Source organism: Solea solea, chromosome 14 (assembly GCF_958295425.1).
Source record: "Solea solea chromosome 14, fSolSol10.1, whole genome shotgun sequence".
NCBI lineage: Eukaryota > Metazoa > Chordata > Actinopteri > Pleuronectiformes > Soleidae > Solea > Solea solea.
This window is the reverse complement of record NC_081147.1, coordinates 3,515,701-3,530,215: the sequence shown is the minus strand read 5'-3', so window position 1 is coordinate 3,530,215 and position 14,515 is coordinate 3,515,701. Positions and strand designations below refer to the sequence as shown.

Genomic DNA, 14,515 nt, shown 5'->3' with positions numbered 1-14,515 from the left:
CCATTCATGGTGGGCAGCGCCGAGGTGGGAGATGTGGTTCAGGTCCTTTGCTCGGCTGTACTCCCTCCTTTCCTCGACACACAAATACACGGAACAAAAACACAGACCCACCCCGGACTCGCATAGTTTCCTCGACGTATACATTTCATTAAAAAAACTGCAGCAGAAGTTGGAATGACCTATCTATTTATAGATATGTATGTATATATACTGTACTCAAGTGGTAACCCACTGCATTGGCACACAATGAAGTTTCTCTAGCACCGTCTTGATTTAAATTTGTCAACCGCTAACTTGGCTGAGCTGGGCAACAACACCCCACCATCAGGCTGTTAAAACCACTTTAGCATTTCACTGCTAAGCTAGGATAACGATGTGTTCCATTTACATCGAAAGTCGGGGAAAAAAAAGCATTATTTTCAGAATAAAAGCCCCCGTTTTGTAATAATCATTGTGTTTCAATTACTTATAATCGTAATTGAAACACACATTTTGATTAATTGCACAGTCCGGGTGCAGACACCTTTGCTTCATTCTGAGCCAATCTGAACACGAGGTTTAGATAACGCGAGTTTTTAAAACGGTACCTTTATGGTTTCGTTTCTTACTTTTACTTAGTTTCAGCCAAAACAAGAGCCTTCTGTTGGTTTCACTTCCCAGACCCAGAAATTAAATTACATCCATTATCTTTATAATGTCTATGACTGTACTCTCCAGAGTAAAGTCATCTGTAAGTAGACCTACACTTTACATTTGGGTAAAAAAAAAAAAGCAACCCCATAGACCATGTGTGGATGTGTCACCTGAGGAAGGAAATGAGTAAACCCTCCATCAAAATGCCTCACAATATAAATGTACTGTTGAAGTGGCCACACATTCCTACAACATTCCTCAGACTGTGCGAGGAATATAACTGTCTTAATTACAGCTGTGATTCATAACTAACAGGGGATTTTATGTGTGTGTGTGGGGGGGGTTTCTCGCTCTCCGTGTGTATATGTGTGGCTGTTTTACAGGTTTTTGGCTGGTGGAAGCGCTCGACTCCTGCCAAGTGCCCCTTCATGACCAAGTAGAAGGACTCTTAGCAAAAAATTAGGGAGGGAAAAATGAAAATAATCATGTATTTTACGACTGTGGAAATCAATCTATTTGAAGTTGCTGTAACACTGCAGAGCAGGAATGTGGTTGTTTAAGGGGGGCTATTATCTTTCATGGCTCCAGTAGTACACCGATACTATATTATTATAACTACTGGCACTGCAGCTCACAAATCCAGGCCTTCTCCATCCTCCCTCATCCCTCGCTCATGTTGGCTTTTCCCTGAAATCCTAAGTACAGCTTACTCATGGGTTTTTTCCTTTGTGTTTCCTTTAAAACTGGGCTGTATCATTGTCATCTACCTCCTGCTGTCCTCGCAGATTAGTAACAAGATGCTTCCATGCGGGAGGAGAGATTTGAAAGGCAATAACGCTTACTCTATTATCTCACATCTTAACATGTTTTTCTCTTTGTTGAATCTACTGTACATGGACGTGTTCTGAAAGCTGGTTTTATACAGAAAAATGGGCAGTATTTAGAAACAGATAAATAATCTAATTATCTTTCTTTGGACTTACTTACTCGGCCTTCCTCGGCTTTCTAATCTGGAGTCAGTCCTTTAATTGTTTTTTACCACCAAAGAACGTTGACAATAAGAACCACTGGGTTCTTGTGGCCGAGCAAGACCAGTAAGACTAAACCACAACACTGTGAGGAGGAATTTCATGGTGTGGAAAATCTCCCTAAACCCTTGACAATGTCAGTGTCACCAATTACAACAGACATTACAAAAGCAAAAATGTGTGTGTGCTCACTATCTGCAGAGTTTCTTTAATGACCATGTGGCAGCCTTGTGTCTCTTAATGCGTTCCACTCAGCAAATATGTATATATGTATATATGTATATGTATATATATATATATAAATAAAAAAAATCTTCCAGTTTCCTCACTGAAGTCAATTAGGAAATGAGAATATACAGAATAACTACCAGGGGGTGATTTAGCTGAAAGTCTATATTTGAGCCTACTTCTCACTCGATTTCTATGTCAATTAACATTTTCCTGATGAGTCAATGTTCTCCATCACTAGTTTCAGCTCCTCTCCAATAGAACATGATGGCAATTTGGACAACAGATGAGAAAGTATGATGGCACATGTGAATCGTCCAATGGGAGCCTGGTTTACGGTTGATGCCTCTGAACTTTCATTTTGCAAAATGTCAATATGGCACCGGTCAAATCGCGATTCTTCCAAATGAGTTCAAATGATGATGGGTGGTGTCACGACTGATTGCCACTTCTGTTTCATAACTGCACAACAACGTGCCGCAACAGCCGCTTTGCACAGGGGATGCTACCTCTCTTGTGGATTTATACAGTAGTATATAGTTATATAGTTACATCTCATTGGTCATCTTTGCTCACAAAGCAGAAGCTCAGTGCTCAGAAACATTTTCACTTTAAATGTTCGACCGTTAGCGGCACGTGAAATGTTGGACAAATTTCAGCTTCTTAACTACGGATACGATCAGATTTCTTGGCCCTTCTGTGGAGTAAACTGAATATCTCAGGTTCGTGGACCAAACAAAGCATTTGAGGACATGGTCATTTTGTGGTTTAAGAAACACCAACTGACAAACGGGTTCTTAACGAACCTGATCTGAAGTGGCACTTCACGTTTCTGGAAAATGGATAAACATGCTCTAGTCTGGCGTTATTTGAGCTTTAATTAAAAACCTGGGGATTTATTTATTCAAAAGTGAAGGAAAAATGATTATTTGTGATGAATGAGAAGATTAGCGTCACTCTTACTGTCCAAAGGTAACAAAAACCCCTCGACCACCATCTCAAAACATCACTGATTATTTTCTGTTCTGTGTTTTTGACTGGAGGTCTCCAATCAAATCCAACTACTACTTTCCACTGGCTTGTAATGCTTGTTCTTATTTTCTGTCACATGTGTTCTACAGCTGTGACGTAAAACACCGCTCCAAATGCCAGGTTTCCAAAACTCGGCGAGCAGACTTCCTTCTCCCAAATCGCTCCGCACTTGAGTAGTATTACAGACGTTTAATGTAGTCCAGCATTCGAGTACCAGGCCACGCAACGGTTGCTATACATGACGTTTGTTGGCAAATCATCAGGCAACACTGGCTTTTGTATTTCCTGACAGCGTACTATGGTTATGTCGCACAATAAGCAGGTAATGGTGGCAACGTGTACGGAACAAAGACATCCTGCTGTACGGGCGAGGTTTTAGTGCTGTCCACTCTCGTAGTCTGGATCAGATTTGGGCTCAAACACGTACAGATGGTTGGAGGAAGTTTCCGTTTTAGTCAATTATGTTCTGTAACTTGGTTATCTCATGCGAGGAAGGTTATATTTTCACCTGCGACCGTCTGTTGGTTTGGTTGCTAGGGGTACGGAAAAACTAATTAATGGGTTTTGATTTGATCGTGAAACATTGTGGACGGAGTGCGTTTGGACCAAGGAGAGATGATCATCTCGCTGAATAATATTGCCTGTTTCGGTCGGAGGCTCTTTTGGACTGTGAATGATGCAGAGCTACTCGAGTGGAGTATGTGGCTGTGACCTTACACGACTCACTGAATGTCAAAACCAGGAAAGCTGGATCTTTTTACCCCCTGTATTTATTTTAAGCTGCAGGCCTAAAATCTTCAAGACGATAGGTGAAAGTAAGTGCAAACGTTCACCAGGAGGAGTAGACAGGTATGCTTTTTTTTCTGACAGTAAACATCAATATCAAATAAATACCTGAGTTGAGGTCAGTTAGAGAGTTGGATTAATGTGCAGCTTCAAGGTTCAACTTTACGACTGAAAAAATGATTTACGAGTGATGTCAAGGCCTGTTCTTATGCTGTACCTATTTCCTCCCCTGGGGACAGCACTGAGTCCTACTTACTGCTACAGTTACTACACTTTAGTGATGCTTACACAAGATATATATATATATAAAAAAAAGATCACTCACTGCTGGGTCACAATCTACAATGGGATTATTGTTTCAAATAAATTAGCCTGGAATTTATTTAATGTGACTATGAGCAGAGTGAAATCTTGGGGAACTGTAGCACATACATCACCAATAACTGTCGCACTGAAGAATACGTGTGCGAAGGACGTTGAAGGAGGTTACATTCTTTCCACTGCTGTTCACCATTAACCTCCTGTCAACTTCACATCACCCACATTCCTGTGATAAGTGCCACCAAACTGAGTCATTTTGTAGTGACACTGGTGAGTAACATCCATGATATTACCTGTTTGGTCCCACCTAGGGCTATATACGATATTATCGGCAAGATATCCCGATCCACTATTGACTAAACAGTTGATTTTTGTGTGTATTATATCTATCTGCTGTAAAATATCATCAATTTCAATATAAAAAGGGACTAAATTACCTTTTCAGTTGGGCGCAGGAAAAATATATAAATGTCCATAAAATGTCAGAAAATGTAGAAAAATATCAATCAGTTTTTATCAATCATGTTCTCAAATGTCTTGTTTTGTCCACAAACAAAAATTATTCTGTTTTAATAATTCTTTTGTTGTATGGAGCAAAGAAATCAGACAATATTTACATTTAAGAAGCTAAAACGATCAGAACTCTTTAATAATGGAAAAAAATAACTCAAACCGATTATCAAAATAATTGGCGATTAATTTAGTAATTGATTTATAATCAATTATTCAAGTAATTGTTTCAGCCCTGGCCTGAACACTCCCGATATATCGGCATATCAGATACCGGCATACACAACGGAATTCACATCATTTTGCTCTCTTGTGACACAATGTCAGAGTTGCCACTGGGACAGAACTGGTGGAGACACGTAGCCCCATCTATACGAACAAGTTGACGCATGTTTTGACACATGATAACGGCACATATGAGACTGAGGACAGAGCTGTTAAAAAATACATGTGTGAGTCACTTTTTCTATGTAAATCTCCTGTAAAACCTCCCCTCCCCCACCCACTGCTCTCTCTGCTGCTGCTGCTGCTGCTGCTGCTGCTTGAGGCCTTGTTAAATTGGCAGAGATTCTATCCTGCTCCAAAACCAAAATCGCTGCCTAAGTGTTTCCACTCCGCTAACTCATCGTGGTCGTACAGTAGCAGAGCACACAGAGGGGGTAACGGCACAGAAACAGCGAGCTTCTCTCCACAGATCTGCTGTCACTTTGGACGCAAAGAAGCAGCGCTCATGTGGACTGGATGCGTTTCAATCTTCACCAGGAGTCGGATCGGGACGGCCTGAAACCATATTTTGCGATACCGATAACTCTCTGTTGATTTTCATTCTGGTGATTTTTGACCAGTGTCAGACCAAGACCAGTACTCAGCAGCTCATCCTCAGTCTGTGCTTATTTATTCAATAAAAACTGAGTTATCATACAGCTCGAGGCAGCCAGAGGGACACAAAATTTCAGCACAAAATTCCTGTACACCTCCTCACCAACAGAACACTCTTTGTTTGTCAGGCATAAGCCGAGCGGATGTGAGCGAGGCATTCTGCTGCTCAAGTCGGAATGGCTTCTTCTTCCTGCGCGGTCTCAGAGGTGTTGAAAAACTTCCCAAAGCACATTCCACTCCGAGACAGACACACGGAAAAAACAGTCGAGCAAGGACGGAGGCATTCAAAGAGACAATCTTGAATTCTTTCGGAGACAATCGCGGCGGACTTCTCCGTCGAGCTGCTTTTCCTGCAGCGTGACCTCGTGGTTAAAGGTCACTACTCAAACTTTATCGACACTAAATTCCCACGACCACAAAGTTCCCATCGCCGCAGACGAGAGTATAGAGGGAAACCCACACAACCTCCACCCCAGACAGAACAGGCCGCTCGTATAAAATAAGAGCTGGCTCTGCACGGAGCATGAAAGTGGAGTGTATTGGCAGGACACTGCCATCGCTGACTTGTAAACAATATGAAGCATATTTTCAGAAAGCACTTGGCCTGAATGTGATATTCCAAAGGCCTTTGGTCTATTTTAAGTCCAGTGCTGGATGAATAAGGAGCATTCACGCTGGTATACAAGCTGATCAAGGACACAGTAAGTGGGTGAGTGTGTTTGTGTCCAGGTCTGCATTCGTCTGTGTGTAAGGTGGAGGGGGAGAGAAAAGGCAGTCAGTGTTGCAGAAGAATTTGTGTGGAACCAAGAGCGGAAGACTGAATCTAGACAAAACAAAGACGCCGCTAAAAGCATTTGAAGGGAAAAAATGTGGGTCTGCAGCACCGTCTCGCTGCACAAACTCAACACAATGAATTACAGAGTTGTCAAAATCTAGAACAGCCCTTTTCTTATCTGGAAAAATAAAATACGTCCTTCACTCCTTTCAAATGGGGTCACCACATCTAATGTGCCAGTTTGGTGCCGTTCCTGTGCCTTTGAAAGCCAAATAGCCGGCCAATTGGAATAAGAGCTTGGCCGCCATCAAAGAACCCGTGAAAAAAAAAAAAGTAAAAGCAGTGGAAGAAAAAAAGAAAAGAAAGGACGGAATAAATGAAAGATGATAACTGCCGTTTATCAGATTGTTTCCAAGATGAAATTCCCCTTCAAATCATATCAGAAACAAAAAGAAGAGACAGCTCATCAACTGCAAACATGAGGGGAAACGGCAGCAAACAGAAGTGTTCCTGGTGCGTCTGTGACTGCCCAAGTTTAGATTAAAAAAAACATTACTGATTACCATTTACATCGGTAGTGTATACAGCTTTACATCCCACTGCTGAATCCACTACAAACTTTAGATGCCCTCCAGATGGAATCTGGTGATTTAAAGCCGTGGTTTGGGCCAGACACAGAACACAAACACACACAATCAGGGTAAACCAGCAAATACGATTAAATGCAAATTAAATATAAATCTTCTTGTCTGAGGGTTCAGCGTTTCAGAAAATGGTTTATACTGCGCTCGGATCCAAAATCTGATCACATGCACTTATATAGAGGCTTTGATGTTTAGAGAGTGTGGTGGTGGGTGTTCGGGCTTTGGATATCCACTCGTGCTCAGAAACCCATTGGAATTAAAAATATACAGCCATAGTGCAACAAATGGTGAGTTCCATTTGTAGTCAAATGCTATAAACTTTGCCTGCTAGCTTAGCTGTTAGCCTCACCCAAGTAAGGCAGCACAACAACTAAACAACCCCATGTGACAACTAGTACGATGTATGCAGTCTATAGGAATAGTGAATCGATTAGTATTGTTTTTTGGTAAAATGACAGCAGCAGTGGGCGTGGGTTTGTGTGGATGAAACCTGCCTGCTATCATCACAGAAGACAAATGACTCAAAGTGAAGTTCTGGCATCCTAAAGCCCGGCTCCACCTCCTCGCCATCCCTGTAAACACGAGCCGGATCCACAATTCCTTCTCATGCATTTTACTTTTACACAAACGCAGAGTATGAGGTGAGGACACAATGCGAGGGCAGATGCTCTGGAAACGCTGACGCCAAACTGCTCCATTAAATCATTCCCAGTCAATAAACAGATGACACTGAATATAAAACATGGGTCGAAAAAAAAAAAAAAGCCTGACGAGTGGAAAATGGCTCATTACACCCACATGGACCAACATGGCTTCAACCAGTTATCAATCACTCTCCTTCACTCGCTGTTCATTTTTGATTGATTATGGGTAATATGGTAGGAAATAATGAAACTACCATGTTGTGTCCAAATCATATTTAACATATGCACATAATACTACAATAATAAGCAAGGCTAGGACAGTTGGGACTTTCTTATTTTTGCTTAACTACTGTATTAAATAGTCTTAATTAATTGTTTTTATACATATTGTAGTGAGACACATTTTCAAAGTATGTACATATTTCTGTTTTTGCAACTGGAACCAAACCCAAGGATCTGCTGTACATTATCTTTACTGTTTTCCTTTCCTACTGATGCCACACAAACCCAAATTCCTGTTCAACTTATTGTCACAGCCTGTAGCCAAATCCGAAAACCCTTGAGGAAAATAACCTTTTAAAGATTCTCTTCACTCCCCAACAGCAAATAAAAACAGGTTCATACCTGTGTAATTGTGCCGCACAACACAAAACAGCAGCTTCAACTCTCCTAGAGACTCCTGCATCACATCGTGCCGACACAGGCAACACATGCAAGAGCCAAATGGAGCTTGAGACGCCATTTAAACCCCTGCATCATTCTCCTTCTGTTAAATAATAACGTTATAAGAACACATAATGTGCAAATGACAAATTGCAGTGATTCGGGATATTGCTCTACACTAATTAGGGCACAGCAAACGGGAGGGGGAGGGGGTGAGGGGGGAGTGCATATAGCTCGCTCAGCCCTGAACCTCCATCCATCTCCTTAGTGGCGAGTGGCACAGGGACGACTGCTGGGATATTACGTAATGATTTAAGAGGCGAGCCGAGGGCGTACGAAGCTCCCACACTCTGTGGTTTTTTGCAAAGGTAGAGGAGGAACACACAGCAGAGCGAGCCTGCGGCGGAGACTTCCTCCCACACAGCCAGGTTCTTGATGAATGTTGTGCCAGCTCATCACCACAGAGTGGGCTGCCTGGCCTGACAGGGAGATAATAGCAGCCAGTATGGTACAGTGTCACAGGACATCGGGGAAGTGCTGCAGAATCTCGCCGAGGTCTGCAGCGGTGACCCCAATCTCTCTGGACGTGAAGCGATGGTGGGAAGCGAATGCAAGCTGGCCCCATTGTTTGTGAACCACATATTCAGGGTAAGTGTGTCACAAGGCTGAAAAAACAGCTGCTGCTAAGCAGAGACAAGCATGGAGCTACACTCATATGTTCAAATATTGCTGACGATAGTGTATAAGCACATCATCCTCTTTCTTGTGAAGGTGCAAGGCTGGTAGAATAGGTAGAGCCCACACTTTCACTCTGTGCCACAAAAACTTTATTGAGGATGTTTCAATTTTCAGGTCAGGACACATCAAGCACCACCCACATATACACTATATATAAGTATTTCCTCAAGATTTTGAAGTGTTTTTGCGTCCATTCATTCTATAGAGCACTTATGAGGTCAGGCACTGATGTTGGACGAGAAGACCTGGCTCACAATCTCTGCTCCAGTTCATCCCAGAGTTGCCCGATAGTAGGGGTTGGGGTCAGGGCACTGTGCGCGAGCCAGTCAAGTTCTTCCACACCAAAACTCAAAGTCCAACCATGTCTTAATAGTCCTTGCTTTGTGCACTGGGACACAGTCATGTTGGAATAGAAAAAGGGCCTCAAACTGTTGCAAAACAACCATTGTCCAAAATGTCTTGGTATGCTGAAGCGTTAAGATTTTCCTTCATTGAAGATAAGGGGCCTGGAGCCCAAAGCCTGCTTGAAACACCTGAATTCAAATACACCTGCCATTATACAATAAAGGTACAGTAAGTAGGTGGTGCTGCTTCATACGTCTGTAAAATCATCCTAAGAAAGATCCTCACTGGATCAGAACATTGTCCTTATTTGAGTTTTTGTGGCACAGAGTAAGACGCAGAGAGGTTTGCTAGGGTCTCCATAGGGTAAATTTCGCCATCTGCCCATTCCACAAATAAATCATCGCACACCTCCACCATATTTACCTGTGAAGAGTTTGGTAATGGCCTTGTTCTGTCGTCGCGCGGAGCAGATGAGCAGCAGCCAGGGAGGCAGGAACTCGTGGTGGCTGGCCAGGAGTTCGGCAATGGTCCTGGGGGAGCCGAGGGACGACCGCTGCTCCCCCTCGCCCAGCTGACAGCCTTCGTCGATGGAGTCCACGAGCAGGAAGAGAGACTGCTGAGGAGGCTTCACGCTGAGGAGAGGCAAGAGGACACACCTGAGGAAGGAAAGAAAGAGGGAGAAAAGAAATGTTAGCATGTTTTCAACTTACAGATGGACACTAACTTTGTGTGTCCAGAGGCCTGAAGTGACCTCTTAAAATGACTAGTTTTTCCTCTATAAAAAATCCAGATTAATGGTTAACCAATAATCAGCTTATCTTCCTACTACATTGCTATCAAAAGCTAGCCATCTGCACGCTAGGCAAGATAGCTAAATCTACAATATTCCTTTGGAAATCAATTTTTCAGTCGTAACCACATTAAGACAATAGTCACATTTATGTTAACTATCTTAACCCAAATCCGGTCCTTTTAAAAACTTCAGGTTGAGACTTGTGGAGCATTCTGATCTAAGATGAGTTATGTCAACATGTTTATGTTTTCAGCCACTAAAAAAGGGAGATAAACACCATTGTGATTTGTTTTGATGTCATCGTTTTTCACCACTGCATGATTTGTGATGTCATAGATGCATTGGAAACAAACAAAACAACTCCAGAGCTCTCAGTGACAATGTTAAAATGGTTACTATTTCCCTCCAGTTTATAATAGGTACCTCATGATACAATCAGATATGCGATACATGGTCCACGATACCAATAATATCACGTTACAATGATTCTGTCATAATCAACATATGACAAGAAAACAAAACATTAACGTGAAAAGTTGAACGTGCAGGATTTCTCTCTTTATTGAAAACATAGAGAACAGAGTGCATAAAGTCTATGCATCGAACTCCCTCTTCTTCAGCCAGGTAAGAGTTTCCCTCAGTTATTTGAGCAGCACCACCAAGAGGACACATGAAGTAGTGACGCCTGGCTAGAGAAACTGGCAGAGACTTCATTTGTTAATTCTCGTACTACACAAAAGGCAGACGAAATCTATATTTTGACCCAAATTGGGCAAAGATTCCAAAAAAGATTTTAAAAAGGTTCCAACATCCATGCCAAGGGCCAGAAGATGAATGCATGATAATTAATTTTTTTTGACGTGGGAATGGGGTATTACTTAAATATTATTTAGAGCTTTTCCTTAGCCAGTATTGGTGTTACATTAAAGCAAAAACAGATCATTCTCCGCCCCCACAGCTCTGACATTACAATGCTAATGAAGTAAAATCTCCGGTTTTATTTTTCCATATATAGAGTCATGATGATGATAACAATGGCTCCATTGTTCTTTCTCCTCCTCCTCTGCTTGGCACACTTGGTTTTACTCCAGGATGCAACTGTTCCCACCCGTTTGTCTGGGATGATGCAACAGTGCCACAACAACGACGACGACAACACACAGTCACAGAGTGAAAGCGAGAGTGACTCTCTCCGCCGCACCAATCTCACTTCATCAGTCTCAACGGAGCGTAGGAGTCAAAACGCCTCTCCATCCCATCTAAAAACGCAGCCATTACCAGGTCCACTGCAGGAGCAGGGGCACCGCGGTGAGGCGGGCAATTACCTGGGGCCCCGAGCACAGAGGAAGGGGGCCCCCCCTTTGAGAACAGCGGAGCAGTTAGTCCACAGCAAAGTCAAAAAAAATGATGAGCTACAGGCAGAAGACTGCAACGACACCAGGGCTGGAAACCCACAATCAGGCCCCATTCCATTAGCTTTCAGGTCAAAAAGCATCAAAATCTACATAAAAAGACAGTGGTGGGTGGAATTATGTAACACGGAATAAATTATAAACAAATAGTAGTTCTATAAGGGATTTCATTTTTATGTTTCACTGGTTGACCAAAGCCGATTTTTAGTAATCAGGGCAGTCGATTGATATATGATACTGTAAGTGTAATAATAATAATGATGATAATAATAATAATAATAATGATGATAATAACTGTAACATTGCTTAACTTAAATATCAACACATTAAGGTCTCTCTCATACATATGGATTTTGTATTTTACATGTAGTTTAAAGCGTAGTTTAATGACATCAGGATTCAGCGTAGGATCCTGGGAATTGTTGTCGTGTTGTCATGTTTTGGCTTCCATGTGCGTTTACGCTTAACGAGTTACATCGCAGAGATGATAAAGTGAATGAAGTGGCATCGTTAAAAGGCGACTAAAATGAAACGGTCCATTACACGGAGCAGAAATACACATTTCCGAGGACTTTAAGTGTTTAAATCATTTCGACTGTGACACACTGAGTACATTTCTACTAAATATAACATCTTTCCCCTTTTTGGATATTTTATGGCAAGAACTGTTACACATTACTTATTTAAATAACAATAATGCACAAATTACTTATTAAATACATCAACAGGTCATCAAAATAATACAGATTAACATGTAGATGGAAAAAAATACTCAATGAATCGTTTTCTTATGTAATTTTCGACTATTTTGATAATCGATTAATAGCTTTGAGTGTTTTTTTAAAGTTTTCTCGATTTTTCGGCTTCTTAAATGCGACTATTTCCAGGTTTCTTTGCTCCATATAGAAATCATTAAAACTGAATCAAAACAACACATTTGAGAACATTATTATTTACAGGTACCAAACAAGTCCTCGATTGCTCAAGAACATAATCCACAGATTATTTGATGATGAAAATAATCGTTAATTGCGGGCCTAATATGCAATAATCTGCTGATTAATTAAAAATCCGCTGCTGCAACTATTAAAGTAATGTCAAAATTGGCCCAGTGGTACCTTTTAAATTTGTAGCAACATAAAATTGATTCAATGCTAACAACAGGGGTGGGGTGGCTGGTCTGGTTTAAAAGTAGGGTCTCCAGGAGCCCCCAAAGTCCCTTGAAACGACTCTGGTTCCACAGAAATGTTTGCATGTGAGCAAAATGCTCAGCACTGGGATGATTCTACAATGTTTTTTAGCAACTATCCCTGACAACCAAACACACATTAGAGAGACCGGAGAGTCAAACCTTGACAAATCGCTGCGTGACATGAATATTGATGTCTCTGAATATCCCATTGAATCTCAGCCCCCGTGGCCACAGTTTAAATGCTACTTTCACCTCGTGTCAACTGAAAACTCTAAAGCCAGACGTGGAATCTGCTCCAGCGTTTGTGTGCAACTCCACCAGATCAACAGCCACTGAAGCCAAAAAAATACACTTTATATCTGCGTTGGCAGGACTCGTGCCGAACGGAACATTATCATTTCCCAAGACTCATAAAAATTACTTCTTTCAGCTCAACCGGCTGTGATAAGGGATCTGAGGATCAGGGGTTTTTGGTTAATTAAACATGTAAAGGGAGGTTTGAGCAAATCAAATAATTGACATGAAAAACTATGACTCAGGGAGAGGAGACGGCTTTGGGCCCAGTGAGGATTTTCATGGGCAGCCGTCACGCAGATAAAAGCGGTCACCTTCTGGATGACGGTCTCTTTAACTACCACTCTCCTTTAATGGAGCCGACGTCGCTTGTAAGCTTTTGTCATAAAACACTAAAAATACTGTTTTAATGAGACTTGCTCTGGATGCTCGACAGCCTGTCACTAACCCTGTGGCTCCAACAGCTCGCTTCGCTTTTTAAGCATCTACCACTCAGGGCTTACAATTTAACCCAAGTTCATTATCCTCATGCACACAGGAGCAGAAGTGGCCCAGGGTGAAGGTCTCTGTGTTTCCAGACGAGGCTTCTTCACTATTAAATAAGCCTGACGAGTGCAAGTATTTCACTAAACTTCCAGTGTAACTGACACCATTTTTTTATTTGATGCAACGATGGCTTAAAAAGTAAAAACCCTCACCAAAACTTAATAACAAGTATCTGAGTAAGAATTTCCTGATCACAATAATCAGATTGTCAAAAAAAAGGGACTGACTGTGTATGGACACCAATAATCTGACTTAAATTGCTGCAAGTAGCATAATCCATTCACGTTCCTCGACTCATGCAAATCCATTAAATCCACTGCTGCTGTAATCCCAGTGGGACGTTATAATCTGTTACATGTCTACAACGCACACCACTAAAATCTGATTACTCCGCAGTTGAATTTGGTTTTATTTGGGTTCAGGTCATCAAACAGAGGGACAAAGGTATTCAAATTAGGGGTTGGGGGGGAAAAACATCGATTTTTAGCTGCACAAATGTCCAAATTCCAGATTATTTAAATGTTAAATAACGTAAAAATAGACGGTATGAAAAGGCGGGATCTCCAAAGTGCAGCGCGCCGTCACCCGGACACTTTATGGGGAGCACATTAGGGATGTCCCGATACCACAATGAATGAGAGCCACACCGGTGCTAATGATGCTAAGCTAAACATATTGCACGTAAACAAAAGTATGATTCCATTTACATTACATGTCTTAAATATGTGAATTGTGATTCAAGACGTTGTCTCACAGTGAGACAGAGACTTTTGACTGAAAGACGCATTGAGATGATGTTTTACGACATGACCAGTTTACCTACATCAACAAAGTCAGTGTTAGGGATCCGATTTGCAGGTGTACTTCCAATTCCAAGAAGCAATAAATGCTCAAACTAAATTTAATTTTAATTTCATACAACTGTCAACTGTTGTCTTTCTCTTAACAAACTAATTTCCTTGTAAAAAAGTGAAGTAAAATTGTCGAGATTCTGCCCCGAGGTGCAACTTCTGCAAATGATTTTATTTCTTCAACAAACACCACAAAAAAAA

The 14,515-nt window shown here is 41.5% G+C and overlaps 1 protein-coding gene across 1 annotated transcript in view; it reads right to left on the bottom strand.

The window, feature by feature from the left end:
* The window catches only part of LOC131472400 (ankyrin repeat domain-containing protein 50-like), a 44,550-nt gene that overhangs the window by 12,465 nt on the left and 17,570 nt on the right, over positions 1–14,515 (bottom strand). The window contains exon 3 of the mRNA XM_058649529.1: positions 9,650–9,882. Coding sequence (XP_058505512.1) covers positions 9,650–9,882 — 233 coding nt within the window. The remainder of the gene's footprint in view (positions 1–9,649; positions 9,883–14,515) is intronic.